A 23,110-nucleotide genomic window follows, 5' to 3' on the forward strand; every position below is an offset into this window, starting at 1 on the left:
AAATACCTTTTCTCCTTTTGCTTAGTGCTTTCATTAGATGTGGATTATTAAAATCACGGCGTGCAAATAAATGTAAGAAAGCCATCAGACAACCATTGCAATACTGCAGCAATAATTCAAAACTTAATTAATAAAAGTATCAAATGGTGCAACTTACCCGTGATGAACTCCTTTGGCATCTGTTTGTTCCCGGAGGTGGTCACCCGGTACAGCGAAAATTCTTCCACTTTCATAATCACACATACGCACATCAGTTTGGCGAGGTTATCCAGAACGTGTTTCTTCATGGGCGAAGCCGAAGCCGACTGCGATCCAGGCGTATTGGGAGTGTTAACTCCGGTGTTGGTTCCAGTTTGCGTGCCACTCGCCGCCGGTGGATTCCGTTGCGCCGGAGGGTGATTGCTCTGTGACGGTGGTGGATGTTGACCGAGATTGGTGGTTCTGAGGGATTAAAAACCATAAGTAAGACATAAACAGGGTTGTTTAACACTAGTAGTGGTTTGTAGTATTACCTCTCTAAGCTGGGGTGCGTCGGTGGTCTATTGGGTTGACTAAGGTTAAGTATCGCTTCACGGAAGGCATTTAGAGATTGTTCGAGCCATAAGGCCGGTGGAACACTTGCTTCTTTATATCTGTAATTGTTATAACCGTTATAATGGGTTTGTGCACAAAACACTACACAGCTTACTTTGGCCAATGAGCACGATCCGCTTTCGCCAAATGATATGGATAGTAATCGATCTGAAAACCTTGCACGGAAATCTGCAAAGCCCCTCCATCTTTCAAATTAGGATGGCTGGATCGGCCGATACCGGCATCGTCGCAAAGATGCAGATCGATTCGTTGACTGAAGAAGTGATACGAAGTTTCCCGCACATCGTAGATGTTGAAGTACCTCTGTGCTGCCGTTAACTGCTGCACGTCCTGCACTCGCGTAGACTGTGCCAGCTGCGCTTGATATTCGGGGAGCGTTTCCAGCTTCCTCTGGGCCTTGGCCCTTTGAACCACATTGGTGGATGCTTTGATCAATCCCGATAGCGAATCGACAAAGTGAAGAGCTGCCTTTAACTGTGAGTCAGTCAATACCCACAGCAGGTCATCGAGAATTAGAACCAGTCTACTAGCTACTATACTACAGTCGGACAGTTTTTTCTTAATAGATATCCTACATCGGGCTTGGTTTGTGAGCAACCGCAACGGCGTCAGACTTTGATCTTGCGTAGAACTGGCCTCGATGCGGACCGTTTGCCAGGACAGCTCCTTAAATATTAGTATGAGTCCCCGGTTTGGGTCCTTAAGCCTAGTGGCCCGCAGATCACCGAGCAGCCACTTGGGTGTGCGTGATTCCACTCGTATCCGGGACATCTGAACCGATGCCGTAAAGGCGGGACTTTTCAGATTCACATTCACCGTGTTTACGACGATCGTTATGCCATCGATGACTTTGTGGATGAAACTGTACTTCCCTTGAGGTGCCGAGAGGGAAGAGATCCCCGCAGTCGGCGTCCCACTGCGTGCAATCTCGCATGTTTCCACCGTTATGTTGACTTCGTCTAGCGTCTGAAAGGCAGTAAATGCGGCTTTGTGTTACTTCTTTTTTTTTTACATCATTATCAAAAAAATCGTACTTTGGTAGAGGGTAGATCCTGCAGCGATCCTATAATATTACCCCAAATGCTATTATCCGGAATGGTCCTGTCCCCGAATACCATTACCCCGACTAATCAATTTCTCTAAATGTTCATTTTTCGGGGTATTCGGGGTAGTGTTATAGGATCGTTCTAAGAAATGATCACTAACATTAAAAAAACGTGACTGACATGCAATTTTGCAAATCTTTTATATAATGTCTAGAGAAAAAAACAAAGAAAGACATAAGATGAACCTTCTGACTCTAGTAGAATAGTCATCACTATTCCCTATATCTGACTATTTATATCAAACATTATTTTACACTTTACTATAATATCCAGCTGTAGCTCGAGTGATCGAATCTGTGTTGCAAACTGAGGAACAACCGAATTATCCAAAATAATTGAAGAATAATTGATTCATATTAAATAAATTTCTAATCGCGCTTCCAAAAAACAAAACACGCGTCTCAAAAAGCATAGTCTGGTTAAGCTAGCTGTTAACCAAAGTAAATAAAAGTAGCTAATAAAGCGAACTTAATTGATAAATGAACTGCGGTGAGTCACATTCAGCAACAAGTGCACCATGATCAATCCCTCTAATCGAGTAGGTGTATAAGATTACGGTTTCGGTAGATGCTTCACGGCAATGGAGGCAATAAATCCAAACCGTACTAGCCACCGCTCGCTCACCCTGCATTCAAAGCAAGGATTAAATTACCGACCACGTCCCTTAATGTATGCAATCCATGAAATGTTCAACTCAACACGGCCGCATCCCGTCGCGGCATCCTCATTCTCATTCCATGAGCAGCACCATCTTCCGCCTGTTCTTCACGGTAGTACTCACCAGCGTTATGGGGGTGCTTTTCAGCTTGGTCCAGGATATTCGAAACGACACGTGATTGCACCAGGCAGACGTGAGTCGCAACCATGACGGCAGTTCCAGTAGATCGGTGAGTACATTCTCGTCCAGCTGCAGGTTCGAGAGTTCTCCTTCGCCCCGGAATGCACTCAGGTTCACCTTGTCGGGTGATAAATTTTTGGTATACCTGCGGAGCAAACGAAGAAAACAAATAGAAATATGAGCCCAGTGTTTAAAGCGGTTGGGGGTAAATGTGGCGGGTGGATTGTATATGTACGCTCGGTGCACAAAGCTCAGTAAGAAGACTAGCCGTCACCTACCCATAGCTAGTGTGTGCGATTAAATGAATAAGTATGAATATTCGCCAGGGGAGGAATGTGACGACCTGACGACGGCAATGGTCCGGTCCTATACCGACATTGTTTCGCGCGCTATTTATGCTGTTATTGTTACAGGCAAAAGGCGAAACACGGGCAGGTGGTGGTGTGAGAAAGTCGTTTCGGTACGCGTGCGAAGTAAGTAGGTACATAAGATCATAAGATTTCGCTGGCTCACATTGCGATGCACATGGTGGATAGGGATGATCACGTACTGGTTTTTTAGCTTCTATTTGAGAATTTGAGAATTAAATAATTATACATAAGTTTGCGTATGAAAAATATAAATCACATTGGCGTTTCCTTAACCTCAATCTACCTGTATACAAACTCTCAAAACATAAACAATTATCAAAATATTGCTTGCAATGGATAGATATCGAGTAAACTAGAAAATTAAGTGAATTGTTCAACCGGTTCGAGTATGAATATGGCATTAAATCTGGATTTGAAAGTTGGTGCACAGGTAAAAAGTGAAGTTACGGGACACCACTGATAAATCATCAATTAAGTCAGGCTTATTATAATCTTTTACATAATCATACATTTTGTTTTCTGTTCCCTTGATCATTCTTGACGTAGGATTACGTCTTTCGGCAACAAATTGGGGATGCAATTTCAAAAAATCAAAATTGACCGCAATTCGAAAAGTGGTCAGGTTTTGACCACATATAACTCTGTCAATTGCAGATGGATTGTAATTCTAAACAAGCTAATCGATTAGAAATTTTGCTACGAACCTGCTAAATTGAACACTTTATTAATTTTCAATAGATCACTACTGAAAATTACACAACTGTTGCAATAGTCATCAAAATTATCACCGATTGCCTGCAAAAAAGCGCTTTCCCTAACACAGATTTCAAAATTGAATTCCATCCGGTCTCCCTGAACGGTGCTTATCCAATCACCGTGTGTGGTGGTGTCCGGTCGGTCGTCAGCAGCGAGTTGCGGCCCACATGAGCATCCTTTCATCGAAGGAGGAAGAAGCCTCACCGCTACTGATCCGCATCCATCTTCGTGAGTCGCTTTAGGTCATCTATCGTTTGGCGTCGTGTTCAACACCCTAATAGCTCAGCATTACTCAACCATTACGACAAAATGGTCCTTTTCAGGACCACCATAAATTATTGTTGTTTAAGAGCTAATTTTCATTGATCGTTCGCTCGCCTTGCTGCCAGCCACATCACCCCGAAAGCTCTTTGATAATGTACCCAGCAAACAAAAATTCTTGCAATGACCGAATACCACATGACCATGAAAATTAACCAAGAAACACTTGGTAAGGTTTTCTCTAGGATGCTAAAAAAAGCAAAACAATCTCGAATTCATATGATTGATCACGAATATCTCGCGATTGGATTTTTTTTTGCGAGACATTCCTCCAATCAATTTTTGTTTGTTTTTATTATCTATTGAATAAACCAAAAATCCGTGCGTTTTGTACACAAAAATGCGTAATTTTATCATCAGAAAATAAGGAGGCGTTTCCGTGATGGGAAAAGTGGTTTCCCTAACACAGTCGCCGAATATTGATACTAAGCATTGAGCATGCCTGATGGTTTGTTTATGCCTTTTGATGCTAATTATAAGCCCCTTTTTATTAAGAGAATTATGCCCAAAAAAAAAAATCTTGCCGGATTCTCTTAATAGAAGGGGCTTACAATTTGTATCAAAAAGCACATACGTAGATACCCATCCGGTAGGCTCAGATTCTGTGATTGACGTGTTTTCCTTAATACATAGTTCATTTCCGCACCGCTATCATCTCCAAGATCATCGAGGAAAAATTTCCAGAGCATTGTTCTAAACTGGCTTTCAAGCTTCCAACCCATCGGTCTTTTTCAGGACCACAAATGATTGATAAAAGAATAAGATAAAGAACAGAACTCTAAAATTACTTCCGAATTTCAACCTATCGAACTTTTTCACTGATAACGAGTTAAGCAATCAATTTAATATTTAGCATACTTTTGCTGTGACTTCAAAACTACTTTCGTAAATCTACGTCAAATCTACCTATCGACCCATCAACTCATGAACCGGGGACCAACGGCTTTACTTCCCTTCCGAAGAAATGCGTGAACAAAGATGTTATGCCTCAGAAAATCCCGGAAGCCGGTGCCGGTGGTGTAGTGGTAAGCGTGACTGCTTTCTAACACCCCAATGAGTCTGGGTTCAATCCCCAGTCGAGGTCGGTGGGATTTTTCTAAGGCATAAAAATCTCTGGTCACGTCTTCCTTCGGAAGGGAAGTAAAGCCGTTGGTCCCGGCCCATGTGTGGTTGTGAATGGGTGCGATATCCTACGCAGGTGTGGAAGCTGCCTTCCTGCACATTCGGTTGCGTCAATGGATGGCAATCGATGTCAGTCGGTGATTGGCACTAGATTGCGGAACAGAGACCGACGTTAAATAAAGGAAAAGAAGAATGGAATTGAACCCAGGCCTGCTGGGGTGAAGACTGTTCCCTTGTTCAAATCTGCAACAATTTCAAAAACAGAAACTGCACCCGCAGCTGCTAATAGTTTTCTACTGTTCGATGTCACGTATAAATCTAAATCATAATTCAAATGTAGCTGAAATATAATAAATCAGTTTAAAATCGACTTTCATATACAGCCATTCCATAGCAAAACGATATAGTGCATTGCATTGCAACATGCATTACAACTGAATTTAAGTTGAAAAACTTATCAATACATGTACTATAGAGTATTGTGTTTATAGGCAGTCCATACGAACCACTCATGATTTTTCAAGGATTGATTATGGAAATCATAAGTTTGACTTATCGAACATAATTCATAAATCAAAACAATGAAATTCAAAATAACACCTCATGAAACTTAAAAAAGTATTACCACTGAACTCAAACATTGAGCGCTCCAATTTTTGAGCCCGTGATTTGCGCTCACGTCTATCAATGCTTGAGAAATCGAATAGGCTAGAGGCGTATAAGAACCACCAGCGATAATTATTCATAAGTAACACTAATGGAATTCATAAGTGTCTTATGATACCAAAGTTATCCAGGTTCATAAAGTCATGCTTTATGGAATTCTTAAGTTTTTTTGCATCAGTGTTTTTTGAGAAAAAGACTAGAAGAAATAGATAACATGATTAGTTTCATAGCGTGTAAAGGTAATTTATAGCAGGGGAAAGTGGGGAAATATGGCCAATGGGGCAATGTGGCAACCCACTTGAAAATTAACTTATTGGACATATTTTACAAAAAAATCTGTTGCTGGTTTAATGCTTGAAGCCTACTTCAACTATCCATTTAATTTAAGTCGAACAACATACTTTTCTCTTGAGCAAATATTCGAAAAATGTAAGACTACACACTTAGAAAAATTCATGTACATTTAGGTGCCCTGAGAGTGACATATACGAGCGTCAATTTTGACATAAATTCGAGTCATAACAGACGCGAAATATAGCTCAATCAAACGTACTTTTCGTCGAGCAACGAACTTTATAGTCTTTGAGCACTTAATATCACATGATATGTTTGTTTACGTCTCATCTTTTATGTCAAATATGGATTCCGTCACGTTAAGAACCAAAACAGGAACTATAATTAACTCTATAAAAAAAATACTCAGTACTAAGGAAACTCCCTTCTGGAGCCCCACCAACCTCTAGGAGAACCCCTTCTGGGTTGTCCAAACTCTCAAATATGTAATTAGGGAAGCGCCGGAGATGAACCAGTCTGCGGCTGAAAATCTCCTAAACAAAAAACTAGTTATTTCTAAGTGTGTAGCTCAAAATGCTAAAACTGTTATAAGATTTCTGAATCAGAAAATAAGACCTATCATTAGTTTCTTATAACTTATCGTTGATATTCCTTCAGCAGCTTTATAAATGGTCATTGCTTTCTTATATGAGACGATGTTTTCCTAGATTTTAATAAACATTAAAGATTTTCTTAACAAAATATTACTTACGGGCTGTTCATTAACTACGTAGACAATTTTTTGGAATTCTTAACCCCCCTCCCCCTGCGTAGATAATTGCAGGGCTGTTACAAGATTTTCTAAATTTGATCCGCGAAATCCGCGATTTCTCAAAACAAATCCGTGACTTCAAATACTAATCCGCGACAAAAAAAACTGTTTTCATTGCTTAAAAATACTATTTGCATACTACTACATGGAATTTCAAGCTTATTGCTTATAACATATTAGATTTTTGTCTGCTCTCAACTTAGTATTCTTTGAAGTACCTTCACATTTTAATTGAGAGCTTTCAATACCTGTACTTTTCTATACCCAAGGAAGTAGAGAAATTTTCCAACCCGAAAAATTAATAGACCGGACGGGAATCGAACTCAGTCGCCTCCCGCATGGACTTGCTTTGTAGTTGCGCCTTTACCAACTGAGCTAAAGGAGTGTCGTTTGTAACCTATGAAAAATAAATAAAAAATAATAATGTATAATCTTCAGTTATTTATGTATAGTATAAATTCTGAGTAATAATTGAACATAATAAAACACCCTTACATTATGAGATTCTGTTGAATAATGCCGGCCTAGATTTGATGAAACATTATTTAAAAAAAATTAATGCATTTTCATTTGAAATTCAAATTTTCTTGACATAACTTAGGACAGCAAAATACGTCAGAGACGCACCTTTGCGTCTCTGACGTATTTTGCTGTTCTAAACAGAGTTGCGACCTATCACAATCACCATCATCAAACAGCTGGTGGTAGTAACGCTTTGTACATTCCTATCAATGTGCTCGTCGAAGCTGACCATCCATCAAGTTGACGAAAGAAATAAAAAGCAACTGGTGAATGTCGTCTTCCTGTTGTGATCCATCACCGATCTGGTCATTCCTGACAATCACGACACTCATCTGTACTCGTTTTGAAGCAGTTGCTGCTTTGCTTGCTTATGTGAGTGTGTTGGTGAGTGAGCCCAACAGCTTCCGTTTAATGTTGCCTGCTTTGTTTGTAACTCACACACTCACGCCTGCCGAGACGAACTTGGAATGCGTTAGCATTGTTTTCATTTTCTTCTGTCGTTTCGCTTTTTCTCATCATCGTACTGCAGAAGTCTTCACTGTTTTCGTTGTGCTTTTCATTATCAGCAGCGAGTGTAACGTTTTGCTTGTGAGCAGCGACGATTACTTGTGATTATTGTTTACCATGGCTCTAACTCTAACTGCGTGACAAAAAGATCTGTCAGCGATAGTCGGTTGATGCGAAGGCGAGTGTTACGTGAGTGTCATGATTTTTTGCATTCCTGGTCCTAAATGTTAATTTGGTTCTATTTTTTTCAATTTTTAACCGATTCAAACCAAACACCCTGCACATAATCGATAAATTACCTGAGTTTCATAAGTCACACTTGTTGGTCACGTCGCGGTTCTGTATTTACACGGATATTCCTTGGGGTCTGTCCAATGGTGAGACATTTTCATGATATTTTTTTTTTATTTCTAATATGAACCTAGCACTTTTCGTTAACAAATCATAACCGAATCGTATATATGTGACTTTGTAGATAATGCACGACTTATTACTTATATGTATACCGGAAATTATAGGGTTTCCAAATCGTCCAGGACATCAGTTGATTTGTTCTACTAGATCAACCAAGACTGCAATAATGTCTGTAGTATCGAAAAATGTCCAATCCGATTCAAAGTGTCTATGTGGATCATGCATGATCTATTTCCGAGTAATCCAGATGTTCAATGTTCTTCAAATCGTCCTGGATTAATTTGATCTACTAGATCATCCGCGATTGGGACAATGTCTTTAGTATCGAAATATTTCCAGACAGATGCACAGTGTCTATGTGGATCACGCATGAACTATTGCCATGTATACCAGATGTTTTGAGTTCTCCAAATCGTTCTGGAGTTCAGATTATTTATTCTACTAGATCAACCATGACTGGGATAAAGTCTGTAATATCGAAATATGTCCAAACAGATTCATAGTGTCTATAAGGAAAATGTTTAATTATTTCCTCGTATACCAGACCATCTGGGTTCTCCAAATCATCCTGCAGATGATTTGTTTAACTAGATCAACAAAGACTGGGATAATATTGATAGTATCGAAATATCGATTTGGAAATCCTAAAACATTTGGGATACACGAAAATAGGTTGGCACGATCCACATAAACACTTTGAATCTGTTTGGACATATTTTGATACTACATGCATTATTGCAGTCTTAGTTGATATAGTAGAACAAATCAACTGCACTCCAGGAAGATTTGGAGAATCTAGAATATCCGGTATACATGGCAATTACTCGCATGTATACGATTCGTTTATGATTTGACAACGAAAAACGCTATGTTCATATTCGAAATAAAAAAAATATATGAAAATATCTCACATTGGACAGACCCCAGGGTTTCGTGTAGATCCGGTGTAACTTATGGAATTGAGATCTCGATTATTTGCAGGGTGTTGAGTTTGAACCGGTAAAAAATTGAGAGCAAAATGAACAACAAAATTAATGACAGCAAAATAATCTGGGACGGAAAGCTTACAATGAATTCCACAATTTTTGTGACAGCACATCAGTCCCTTCACGATTTTCGCGACATCATTTAATGTTTCCGCGATTTTCGCGACTGAAAGTTCAAATCCGCGAAAATCGCGAAATCCGCATCTGTTGTAGAAGCCCTGCAATTGTCCATACACTTTTTTTTTATTTTTATGGACCGTGGATAATTGTCAACCCCCCCCCCCCCCATAAACTGTATACGTAGTTTATGAACAGCCCCTTAAGTCCATTCGGGACAATATGACCACCATTTAAGTAGGCAGTACTTCTGAATCCTGATGAAGAAAACCATCGCATCGCTTCACAAGGAAGTAGCATTTCTGAAGAAATGCCAAAAATATAAGGTTATACCTATAAGCCATAGGATTAAGGTACGAACACCCACCCCACCCAGCGTAGTAAAGAGGATGGAAGCAGAGTTCATCAAAGATAGCATCAGACGGCTATATAGCAAACTGGACATGAAGGTTTTGGAATGTTATTATCTACATCTCAAATTGGCCAAGGAGTATCCAATTAAATTCCAGGAGTTTCTGTCTAGGGCCAAGGTAGCAGAGGAGTGCGAATCGGATAGGAAGCGGAAGCTGCAGGATAGGAAGCTAAACATACCACGGCAGGAGTCTCAACGGAGACGGACGACACACCGAACGGGTGAGCAGATCCCATCAACCATCAACCATCACCACGACGCCGAGGGTTCACTCCATTGATGGGTTGGTTGTCAACCGATCGACGACCGCATTCACGGAAGAAAAATTGACACACCTCAACAAGGGGCTAGGATACGCGGTTACAATCAAGCCAGACGTGGAGCAGATCATCATTGACGTAGAAACAGCGATTACCAAGACACTTCCAACACCATCACAGAATACGGTTAGAACTATCACATCGAACATAATAAAGGACGGACAGGAACAAAGTCGCGCCAACGAAAAAGAAATTCGGATTCTAAAGGAGCTAAAAAGTAAAGCAGTATACTACGTGAAGGCAGACAAGGGAAACGCGGTCGTTATCATGGACAAGGACGATTACGATAATTAAATGACAACGAAGATTAACAACGGACCGTATAGACAGCTTCGAGTTGGCCCCTTTACAGAACTTAGTGAAACGCGTGGAGAAAGCACTGAAGGAGTGCAAATCGATATTAGGAGATGGAGCAGGTCGTTTACGGGAACCCAATCCCATTCTACCCAGGATCAAAGGTCTCCCCCACCCACAAACTAGCGAAGTGGATAGTCAAAGAGTTCCAGAGTATGCCGAATCAGTTCCAGAGTAAAGCAGTTAGTAACATCCAGGAGTTCGCCCAGCAACTACAATCTTCAGGAGACATCAACGAGGACGAGATTATGGTATCTTTCGACGTCACAGCTCTTTTTTTCCCAGCGTACCGGTCAAGGAAGCGATCAACCATTTGGAGGACTGGCTGTCAACACAACGAGAGGATGCAGCATAGAGAAACAAGGTTCGGACGTACCCACCTTTGTATGGAAGAGAACTACTTCTCTTTCCGAGGTAACTTCTACAAGCAGACGAAAGGAGCCCCAATGGGAAATCCCCTATCCCCCTTCTTGTGTGAACTTTTCATGGCCAACTTGGAGACAATTCTGAAGGAGAAAGGACTATTACCAAACCGTTGGTGGAGGTTTGTTGACGATATCTTCAGCGTAGTTAAACGGGAAGCCCTTCCACAAATTTTAGATGAGATCAACAGAATTCACAAGGATATCAAATTCACTCACGAGGTAAAAAAAGACGGGAAACTCGCATTTCTCGATCTTCTAGTCATCAGGGAATCGTCATCATCTTCCTCACTTGAATACGAAATTTACAGGAAACCAACAAGCACCAAAAGAGTTATCCCCTATACTTCCAACCATTCGTTCCAGTAGAAAATGGAAAGGTTAAGGAATTACAGTACATCTTCGAAACAGCAAGACTCAACGGATACAAGGAGACCACAATCCAGGCAATCATCGATAAAAAAGCGAGAATTCTACAAAGGAGATTATTTACAACCCTCACCGCAGCACCTGAACCATTGAAACGAGTGTCCATTCCATTTGATCAAGATATTACTTGTAAGCTAAGACCACAGTTAAAACAATTCGGATTAGATTTAGTTTTCACCAGTAGACATAACCAGTTGAAATCATTGTTAGGATCCACTAAAGACCCAGTTAATGTTTTAGGTAAAGCAGGTGTATATAAAATAAGCTGTAATCATTGTAACAAAGTATATGTAGGACAAACCAAGAGAACTTTAGCAACTAGATTTAAAGAACATATAGCGGAGGTTAATAAGGCCAAAAAGCAAAAGGAAAAAGGCCTTACATATGATTTCAAATCGAAGGTTGCAGAACACATCTTCACAGAGGACCACCAACTATCGACGGAGGACATCACGATTTTACGAGCCGTATCTACACCATGGAAATTGGATGTTGCAGAAAGCCTCGAGATCAACAAACAACGTAATTCAACTTTACTCAACAGGGATCAAGGAAACGGACACACATGGCTTTTTAAGTTACTACCTAGGACACATCAACGAGTAAGCAGCAGAGTACCTGTTCCTACAGAAAATTAAATTTAAGTTTACCTAGTTTCTAAGTGAAAATGTACCTGTGTTAATATATATTCGGTAAATGCGATGTTTTTCTTCAGTCGAGTATTAGTACAAGACACTGAAGAAGTCTGCACATTGTAGACGAAATACGCGTATCTGTCAAGGATAAGCAAATAAAGTAGTGGAATTAAATGGAAAATACTAATCCTTCTCTCTCTCATTATATAGGGGAATTTACGTATTCTCGGCAACCTAAGCAGCGACCTTCTTTCTATAGCCTTTTTCTCTAAGGAACGCACACATATGCAGTATTGGTTTGTTTACAATCTTTTGCTGCCAGCTGCTCTAACAATTTCAGTCGAAAGAATTGTCAAAAACTGTTTTGAAACGCTTTTACAAAGCTCCAATCTTCTCTAGTGAGAGCGAGTATTGTCGGCAACGAGTTTTTTTTTGGCAACCGTTCCATTTGAACTGCATGTAAATCTGCTGTTCTATTATCGGCAACTCGAAATCAACTACAATTTGTAGTGCGTGTGTTGCATTTCAAGGAAACCTTGCTAGATTGCTTTTTCTCAGTGCTAAAAATATAGTCAAATTGAAGCTGAAAGCATAAAGAATCGTTTGCAAGCATTCAGCGAAGTGTTTTCGTAAGAAAATCCAGTGAAAATAGTGTTTCAATTTGTGTTGCCGAAAATAGTCTGTCATGCCGAAGTCGTCATTTCCCCTAGAACTTCTGAAATTTAATTTATTCTACAGGAAATAATTGTTTCTGTCAAATTTTTTTATGCTAAAACTGTTCATTATTGAGCCTTTAAGGTCGCTCATACCACCCCGACAGGGTGCTCCATTTTACCCCAACGGTTTAATTTCGGTTACAAAGCGAACATTTTTTAAATATTCTTGCATAAGATTCAAAAGTTTACTATTAATATTCAATTTGTATTGGCTTGAAAGTATCCATTTGGTTAAACATCATTCGAAAGGTGGCCATACTGCCCCACTTCCCCTACCTGACTTTTTCAGTTGTCTGAGAACAGCTACTCGCTGAAAAAAGTTAGTTTATCAAGTATCAAACAATGTTTCATACAAGTTCGATAGAATGTATAGACACGTCAAAGTGATCCGATGCCTGCGGTTTGGGAATCGCGAAACTAATTTTAAAATTGATACGACGATTGAGGATCAGCATTGCAGTTTTATTTTTGACAGTTTCAAATTATAGAATTGTCGAGAAGTTTAAAACAATTTTGAAACTCAGCATTGCGAACGGCCTAAGCATTCGAAGAATTTTTGAACAATAATAATTGTAAATAGGCTTAACAGTTTTTGAATAAATTGCATCTAAAAGATTTAAAGTGGCTCAAATAAAAAGATTTCCATTTACATGTATTTCAGAACGTAGTTACATTTCCAAATCTTTTGAAAGTCTCGAAGGCCCCTTATTGCTAAACTTTTGATATGATGTGTGAAAAAAAACCAAAGGTTTTTCTATTATCATCACTAGGCCATGCTCACAAAATTTGAAGCTGCTCACAATAGAACTCAATACGGCTATTTAAACATCCCTAGAACCATCGCCCAGCATATATTTACCTGGCAGCATGTTACTAATTCACGTGCCAGCAGATCCTCGGTGAAATAAGTGGGAATACACGAGCTTTCCTTTATGCTCCTTTATACAATGTGACACGACACCGATTCAACGGTCATGGTCATTTTTCATGGTTTTAGCGCGCGCACACACACACCTACACAATCATGAGCAACGTAAACTGAACCGCTATAGCCGTGCATTCGCAAACCAAACGCGCCGACAGCACCCCCCCCCCCCCCCCTCCACCCAACAAGAAAATTTTTTTAGGTAACCACACGATAATTTGCACCTGGCCGACTGTTATCGATATGAGCAGTTTGAAACCGCTTGGTACCACTCACGAGGAAAGATAAGCTAAACAAATGGGAAATCTATTCAAGTGTAACATGTAATAGGATTTTTGTCTACAAAGCACGTTCATATGCGTCGTTCCAATCACGTTTTTGTTGTTTTACTTAACTGAACTCGAAGTCGACATAAATAACCTTCGTACCTAATTTTTGGCAGCTTCGTTAGCAAATGCCGTTTTCCGTTGTAGCAAGTGATAAGACATTACTCATTTGTCTAGCATTCCGGAAGATTAATGCGAAGCCAAAAACAACCGAAAATGAAATGACGTCAGTGAATACGTGCATGGAACTCAGCAATAAACGAGCAACATTTTGCTGTTGCTATCATAAGTTGACGAAAAATAGAACAAAATTTGGGATTGGAAGTAACCATTTTGGACCATGCCTATACCTCCCGGTCAGTCAAGACTAGGAAAAACCGGAAATTGCTTTACTTCTAACCATGCCTATATATATATATATACTAGGCTCACTCACAGGCTGGTGATGCTGCAGGAATCCAGCTGCTAAAAATGTATTATTTGAGCTATCATATGCTGTCCTTACTCCCAACCGTGTGCTGCATGTAGATAGCGGAACTGGAGGTAAAACGTCCAGTCTAAAGGAAGATATCGACTAGCTAATGGAGATTTTTTAAATGAAAGGTCCTCTTCAATTATCGGACGTTTAGTGAATTCCAGAAAGTGAAAAGATGTGTCGAAAAAAATTACCATTAACGGAGTTGGCGTAGTGTTTAACATGCATGCCTCTCACGCTGAAGGTCAGACTAAATATAAGTTCAAATATCATACCTGGATAATTCACAGAAGACCTAAAATGTGTTCAAATTACTATGACAAAAGTTTGTGAAATCAAACAGATAAACAGATACCTATCTATGTTCAAAATGTTCCAACTGCTTTTATAAAAATGCCAACGTCAATATATCGAACCTCTTAGCTCATCCACACACACTAACATTTTATGGCGCGTTATTTTGGTGTCTGCAAGTAAAGAATTTCGATACATTTATGCTGGAATCTTTGGTTACAAAAGCAGATACGTCTTTTTGAATATTCATTCTTGAAATAGCGCTTAAAGCTTATGCTTCCCCTAGTGCTTCTCGCATTATTCTCCACACTGAGCAACATTTATAATGTCGAAACTAATTACTATTTTCCTCATCAATACTTCTCGGGTAACATTTGAAAAGGGCCTATCCTCGTTGATCGATTCACTTCATCGACTTCCTCTTTGATTTACCACGGCAGCATATACGAATTTCTCGGTAAACTCGCAGCGCAGTTCGACAGAAGATGATGTTTGGATCACCAATAGAAAAGGGCCCATCAGCATTTGTAAACAAACCGTTTCAAAGCCCTTTACTCACAAAGCGAAGGCTACCCACACAAAGCAACACCGTCATCGGAGAGGGACAACTTCTACCTACACGATTAAGGTGTTGGTTTGTGTGGGCGGCCTTCGATTTGTGAGGAATGAGCTTTGGGACGGTTTGTTTACAAATGCTGATGGGCCCTTTTCTATTGTTAATCCAGATGTTAGCTTGCGCTTGAAACAACACACCCAATGGAAAATTCAGTTGCAGTCGGGTTATTCGCGAAAGAGAAAGTCGATGAAGAGAATCGATCAACACTGACAGCAAGCTGAAAATTGCATTAGGTCCTAAGTAACATTGATCGATTCTCTTCGTCAACTTTCTCTTTCGTTAATAACTTGAGCACAACATCGTTTTTTGTTGTGTTTGTCGTATAAGATGCTAGATAAAATAACCATTTATCGATCTGTGTGCTGAAAATTCCTGGGAATGTTTTGACAAGGCCGTTGGAATACAAAAAGAAAGTCCACGAAGAGAATCTGTCAATGTTACTAAGAACCTAATACAATGTTCAGCTTGATAGGCCCTTTTCTTGTGTTGCGCGAAACTTCCACTGAGCTTCGTAGCTGGAAGTCATATTTATACAATTCGTATCAATTAAATCGTTGCTTACATAGGGGAATTTACGTATTCTCGGCAACCTAAGGAGCTACCATCTTTCTATAGCCTTTTTCTCTAAGAAACGCACATATATACAGTATTGGTTTGTTTACAATCTGCTCTAACAATTTCAGTCGAAAGAATTTCCAAAAACTGTATTGAAACGCTTTTACAAAGCGCCAATCTTCTCTAGTGAGAGCGACTATTGTGGGCAACCTCTTTTTATTCGGCAACCTTTCTATTTGGGCTGCGTGTTAAACAGCTGTGCTTTCATCGGCAACTCGAAATCAGCAGCGTTTTGTAGTGCGTGTGTTTCATTTCAAGAAAACCCTGCTGGATTGCTTTTTCTCAGTGGTAAAAATATAATCAAATTGAAGCTGAAAGCCTAAAGGATCGATTGAATGCATTCAGCGAAGTTCTTAAGAAAATCCAGTGAAATTAGCGTTTCAATTTGGGTTGCCGAAAATAGTCTGTCATACCGAAGCCGTCATTTCCCCTACCAAGTTTCCAATCAAAATTATTATTATTTTAAATTTTATTAATTTTTTGTGACTATGTACCACTCAAGAACCCCTCGCTTCCAATCGCATGTTATAAGTTTAAAATTCAACGTATGACAGCATATATTGCCGCCCTGGACAATTCACCCCTTTTTTCGCTATAAACATTATCAACCGGTGACCGGCCAGTGGCATGGGGATAAAAGCTTTATCCACGAGATGAAACACGTGAAACGATTACACGACAACACCTCCTATAACGGTACATGTATGCCCCAACCACCCCATCAGGTCCTGACAGGTATAACGTTTATTCGGATGACCAACCAATTTCGTGTCCATCCGATGACAGCGTGGCAGAGAGATGGATACCCATAGCTATAGTTATACCTACGACACTGTCCTGTATCTACTCGATGAGCCATTTTAGCACACTGTACATGCCTGTATGGAGCTTGTACCAACGAGCCACAGAGAAGATAGGTTAACTTTAGTGCAGAATAAATTGTTTCTGCCATTCAATCGGTATAATTCGATTTGCCACACTGAATATCATTAAGTTATGATTAATGCATATAGGCTGCTGCTGATGACAGATGACGGAACGATGGAATAATCGGAATAATCAGCTTGTATTTATAGAGGATTAAGAAGCACATTTCGGTGACATTTCGAGGTCGAATAATGGACTAATGAAATAATGAGCAACTTACAGGCTGATAGCACGGATAATCGCAAACGTTCTGGCAGACACTTGAATGAAGTGAAAGTAAATACAGAGAGAACGGCAGTGGGTGTAAATGTTGACACTGCGTTAGCGCTAGCATAATAAACGAAGAAGCTACACAACTTTCTAATAACATTTTAACAACCCCTGTCTGCTATTTCGAGATAACTGGGATGCCCGGATAATCACGAATGATAAGATAACTTTATTAGAAAGGTAATGAAAGAAAAGAGCCGGTGGATGCATATCTGTTGCATGTTTTATGGAACTGCCATATAACATGGGACAGATGCACATTAGACTGGTCCACAAAAATAAAAGTTTTAATTTTCCACGGCCCAGCTCCTAGATTTGTGCCTTTAGGTGAGAAAATCATTATCCGGAAGTTTCAGTTCATTTGGTTCTAAGGTGAGCTGGCGCTTTTAGTTTGAATTTTATATGGGGGCATTTGGATACATGAAAAAATGACACCATTACACTCTAGCGATCATAAAAATGAAGATTGCATCATTAATCCAGTTAGTTTTATTGAGATATTCGCTTTTGAATGTATATGAGCATTTTTTTTTTTTACTTTGGTTTGTTTTTTCCGTCGATCTTGTTTTCCGTGCTGAGCACCAATGCTACCTACGTGCCAGGAAGGCAGCTCCCACACCTGGACCCTACCTATCGACCCATCAACTCATGAACCGGGGACCAACGGCTTTACTTCCCATCCGAAGGAAGGCGTGATCAGAGATGTTATGCCTCAGCTCTTTCAGGTGATGTATGAAAACCGGCGTGTTTTTCAAAATTCAACAACCCAATTGTGACACTCTGGAAGGGAAAGTGACAGATTTTATGCGTCATACACAAACTTTACCTCCTCTACTTGCATGTTACATTTACAAATTATTATTATAATATCTCATAGCTTCATAATTTCGAAAAGTAGTATTTTAGCTGTAATGAGTATGTTCAGGCCTGCATGCGACACATCAAATCACATAAAATGGATGCGTATGAAACAATTCTCCGAGTATTCTTCCAATATTGTTTTCATTGACTAAAAATAGCATTTGCATACTACTACATGGCATTTCAAGCTTATTGCTTATAGCATATAAGATTTTTGCCTACTTTCCACTTTGAAGTACTTTCACATTTTAATTGAGAGCTTCCTATGCCTGTACCATCTATGCCCTAGAAAGTAGAGACATTTTCCAACTCGAAAAATTAATAGACCGGACGGGAATCAGTCGCCTCCAGCAGGACTTGCTTTGTAGCTGCGCTTTTACCGACTGAGCTAAAGGAGTATCGTTTGTAACCTTTGAAATTAAAAAAAAAATAATAACATTGTATCATCTTCAATTTTTTTATGTATAGTATAAATTCTTAGTACATAATTAATGAACATAATAAAACACCCTTACATTATGAGATTCTATTGAATAATACCGGCCAAGATTTAAAAAATAAATAATTCATTTTCATTTGAAATGCAATTTTTCTTGAAAATTTACCTTTGCGTCTCTGACGTATTTTTCTGTCCTAAATATTGCAGTTAATTTGGCTCTAGTTTTCTCACTTTTAACCGATTCAAACCAAACACCCTGCACATAATCGAGAAATTACCAGAGTTTCATAAGTCACACTTGTTGGTCACGAAATTATAGGTTTTCCAAATCGTCCTGCACGGACAAAAAAATCGTTAAGTTAAGATAACAATCCTAATAGTTACTTTCACATGGAAAAATATTGTTGTTTGAAAGAAACCTATAGTTATTCCAACATTAATTTGACCACCAACTCAATCATATCTACCTTATAGATTCAACTGTTCATCTTATACTCAATTCAACTATAACTTTGATCAATTATAATAACCGTCAAATGTAATTTAGTTATATAATTTGGTTTCAAGTGATTATCATAAATCCACATACTTTTAACTTGTGATGCGTAGAGCAGGCGATAAGGTAGCTGGCTCTTACGCAGATGAACACGGTTCAAATCTTAGTTGAATGTTCATGTTTACCTTTCTTATGATTTTGCAGTTGTGTTTTTGAGATCGATAAAGAAGCTAAACAAACTTCCTTAATATGTCGATAATGAAGAGCAGTTCGTTTAATAAACATTGTAAAATTTTGCTTCCCTAACAATAGTTTTCTTGAATCAACTAAAGCATAGTTGTATTTTGAAGTTTGACGTTTGTTCATCTATTGAAAAATATAGTTGAGCCAACCGAGGAGCCAACTATGCACTATAGTTGTTGCCCTCTATATATAGTCAAATCAGCTATAGTTTCGGGTTATCTCTAAAACAATTGAACAATTGTATAATTCAATCAAACGCACTTTTAGTCGAGTTGCAAATGTTTCAGTTTCAGGAAACTTAATTTTACATGCCATGTTTGCTTACGTTCCATGATTTACGTCTAAGCTGAATTACGTCTCGTGTAAAAATAATAATTTCTAAGTGTGCACCTGTGAAGACAGTTGCAAAGGAAAAAACAAGTACGAACCTTTTAAACTGAAATACGTCCCAGAACCTTGAAGAAATGGTTCATGTCTTGGATCTCTAAAAGATGTTTCTAGTCCAAAGAACCTTTCCCTGCACACCAAAAATCTGAATCAAGTTTCAGCAAAATGGACTGCTGAACTGATTCCAGCAAAAGCACTTTATACTGAATAATCCAGCAATCCAGAAAATGTTGCTGGATGCTTAGCTAACAACATGATCTGTCATAACAGTTATCTGTTTTTGGCATTTTTGAGAATCACACTTCCGCGTTTAATGTTCTTGAATGGAAATGCTGATTGTATCTAATTCATGGTGCCATCCTAGTCGAATTGACCATAAATCATAAAGTACACACCAAATTTAAATCGCTGAAAATCAGTAAAATTTTGCTGATTTTAGACTTGATGAAAGATCAGCAAACTTTCCAGCAACATAATCCTGCTGTATATTCTAGCAATTGCAACTTCTGTCAAAATGATTACATTGTACTGAATATCAGTAAAGATTTCAGATTTTATTTTTACTGATTTTTTCAGCAATCCCAAATACTGTCATTTTGCTGAATAGACTCAGTAAATCGATGTTTTTCTTACTAGGAGCATGCAGCTTCTGAAGAAGATTGTATGTATGTATGTATGTAAGAAGCCACCATCCTAGCTTGGGTCTTGCCCTGCATGCGGCTCAACTTAACAGCAAGATCAAATTTCGTAATCATTCTGAATTCAACATATTGCTGTATGAAGGACCAAAAAGGATTGGGCGGGCCCGTAAGCAGATACAGTTACGCGACACTCGCGGGAATAAAAGAATCTCCTTCCAGCAATATGATCCAACAAAACGAACCACGAAATTCGCAATACATGATAAGCTTTCCACGGGATGGTTTGTTTGAGAAGAGCGCGTCAAATTCATTGCAACTGTTGGAGTAAAATGCAACTATCTAAAATGACAGAACATTTCCTCCTAGACTCCGGCTGGCACTCCACTCCATTGTCCAGCTACAACTTCAATGATACTCTGATGCTCCCTCCCGTCCCCGCATTTTATGAGTATACAATATAATTTTAAATATATGCATTATTTGAAGTTTATTAAATATATAGTGAATTGCAAAATATAAGAGAAAATAAGCATGAAAATGTTCAAATAACGTAGATTTTAAATTTTTACAATTGCACTTTTTTCTTTTTTTTTTATATAATTATTACTACCCCTTAATATTTAAGTAGGCTTTAAACATTTTGCCATAGAATGACCTAACGCATCATGGAATATTTTGAAAATATCGATACTATTTTTAGCAATGAATCAATAGACCGAAAAATCGAGGTTATTTGGACATGAAACAATACTTTTGCAAGGATACTAATGAATAAATCAACAATGATTGTATATAGTGAAGAAGTAAGAGTAAAATTATTTGGTTATTACACTGTAATGTAAGGTTATATTAAGGCAATTTGAAATTATCTCCAACAATGTTTACTTCCAGACGTATTTATATCCTGTTTGTAAATATTTGAACAATTAATCAATTATTTTGAACAAAATAAATATAATTTCATGTAATGTATTCGTTTTCGCATTATACCAATATCGATACTTTTATGAGTTGGCTTTTAAGACAGGTTCTATGCTACTAAAACAATTTAAAAAATCGGGTTATACAATTTATGTTAAAAGTTGCATGGATGTTCTTCGATTGACGCTCATGTGTTTCGTACATTTTCATCATGCTAAATATAAAATAGATAATAATTTCTTATTATTAACTGCAAATTAGATTTCATTTTGTAACAATACAATAAAGGGTGTCCACGATGAAATTGCCACACACAAAATTGATTCGCAAAATTCGAGTTTTCATCCGATTGCCATCAAATTTTCAGGGATTGAGAAATAACTATTAAACTTCATTTTACCATTTTACTCGTATTTTATTTACAGTCCATGCGCAAATGCCCGCACCTTGGCCTTAACCCCGGCCATAAGATTCTGCACAACCTGTGAATCAACCGTTTTTTGCATGTAAACCCATACTTTCTTCAGTTCCTCGACTGTCTTCACTACCTTAGGTCGTTTAAGAAGGTGCTGCTTCATAATCGCCCAGTACTTCTCGATGGGGCGGAGCTCCGGAGTGTTGGGAGGGTTGAACATTTTCGGCACGAAATTGACCTTATTGTCCGCATACCACTTCAGCACGTCCTTGGAGTAGTGGCATGAGGCCAAATCCGGCCAGAAGATTGTTGGGACGTTGTGGGCCTTCAGGAGAGGAAGCAGCCGCTTCTGGAGGCACTCTTTTATGTACACCTGTCCGTTCATCGTGTCCTGGGTCACGAAAGGTGCACTCCGCTTCCCGCACGTGCAGATGGCTTGCCAAACCAGGAATTTCTTCGCAAATTTGGACATCTTCTGAGTGCGGACATGCTCCGGAACGCTGAACTTATCCTTGGCCGTGAAAAACAGGTTGCCGGGGATCTGTTTGAAGTCGGCCTTCACATATGTTTCGTCGTCCATGATGCAGCATTCAACTTTCGTCAGCATGTTGAGGTACAACTTCCTGGCATGGGTTTTGGCGGACTTGTTCTGCTTCTCGTCGCGATAAGGGGCCTTTTGTACCTTGAACGTTCGAAGCCCAGCCTTAGTTTTGGCCTTCTGGACAAAACTTCGGCTTAGGTGCAGCTTCTTAGCCACATCCCTAACGGAGGCGTTCGGATTTCGGTTGAAGGCCCCAACTACGCGGTTGTGATTTTTGGTGTTGTACGGAATACTTTTTCCTTCACTTCTGGGCTTCCGATCGGTGGTCAACCGTTCCTCGAACCGCTTAATCACTCGCGACACCGTGGAATTCGCGATTCCCAACGTTTTAGCGATGGAACGATGCGAGAGATCCTTGTTCTCGTGATGAATGCGCAAGATTTTATCACGCACGAGCTGTTCTTTCGACTCCATTTCCGCGAGTTTTGATCACAGGACTTTAAAACTTGCAGGATGTAAATAATGCACTATGAACTAAATCCACCCAAATTTTCATTAAATTCTACCCAACGGTTAAAAAGTTAGAGCAATTTCATAGTGTGGCAATTTCATCGTGGACACCCTTTATACATCAAAAAATAATTTCTCAACACGAAGACTGCATACATTTCCTCGATGATTCCAGAGACCTCTTCTAGTGCCTTTCCTTCACTTGACCCTGTTGAATTGGCGTATAGGTAAAAATCTTGTTAATAAATATAAAAAAAAAATAGATGGTTCACTCTAGGGTGTTGCAATTTCTGAAAATAATGTTATAACAAGTTAAATTAAGATGTTTGACAGTTCATTACTGGGTGTCCAGCAAACCGTTTATGTTAGCTGTATTTTTCGGTAAAAAATATCGTTTGCTGTCTTTCAGTAAAGCATTGCCTCGTGATTATGATCCAGCAATCCGTTTTACTGAAATCTAAATCTCAAATGTTGTGTGTAAGTTAATTAAATTTA

General features: G+C 39.1%; 1 protein-coding gene across 2 annotated transcripts in view; it reads right to left on the reverse strand.

The window, feature by feature from the left end:
* LOC135697018 (bridge-like lipid transfer protein family member 3B) overlaps nucleotides 1–23,110 on the reverse strand; it is a 52,637-nt gene that overhangs the window by 20,934 nt on the left and 8,593 nt on the right. For both annotated transcript variants that reach the window (XM_065216570.1, XM_065216569.1), the window contains exons 2-6: nucleotides 2,482–2,683; nucleotides 689–1,560; nucleotides 513–632; nucleotides 158–441; nucleotides 7–27 (exon numbers count right to left, since the gene is read on the reverse strand). In XM_065216570.1, coding sequence (XP_065072642.1) covers nucleotides 7–27; nucleotides 158–441; nucleotides 513–632; nucleotides 689–1,560; nucleotides 2,482–2,683 — 1,499 coding nt within the window. The remainder of the gene's footprint in view (nucleotides 1–6; nucleotides 28–157; nucleotides 442–512; nucleotides 633–688; nucleotides 1,561–2,481; nucleotides 2,684–23,110) is intronic.

This window comes from Ochlerotatus camptorhynchus, unplaced genomic scaffold (genome assembly GCF_037179485.1).
Source record: "Ochlerotatus camptorhynchus isolate MF236.1 unplaced genomic scaffold, CSIRO-AGI_Acam_v1.1 ptg000064l, whole genome shotgun sequence".
Taxonomy (NCBI): domain Eukaryota; kingdom Metazoa; phylum Arthropoda; class Insecta; order Diptera; family Culicidae; genus Ochlerotatus; species Ochlerotatus camptorhynchus.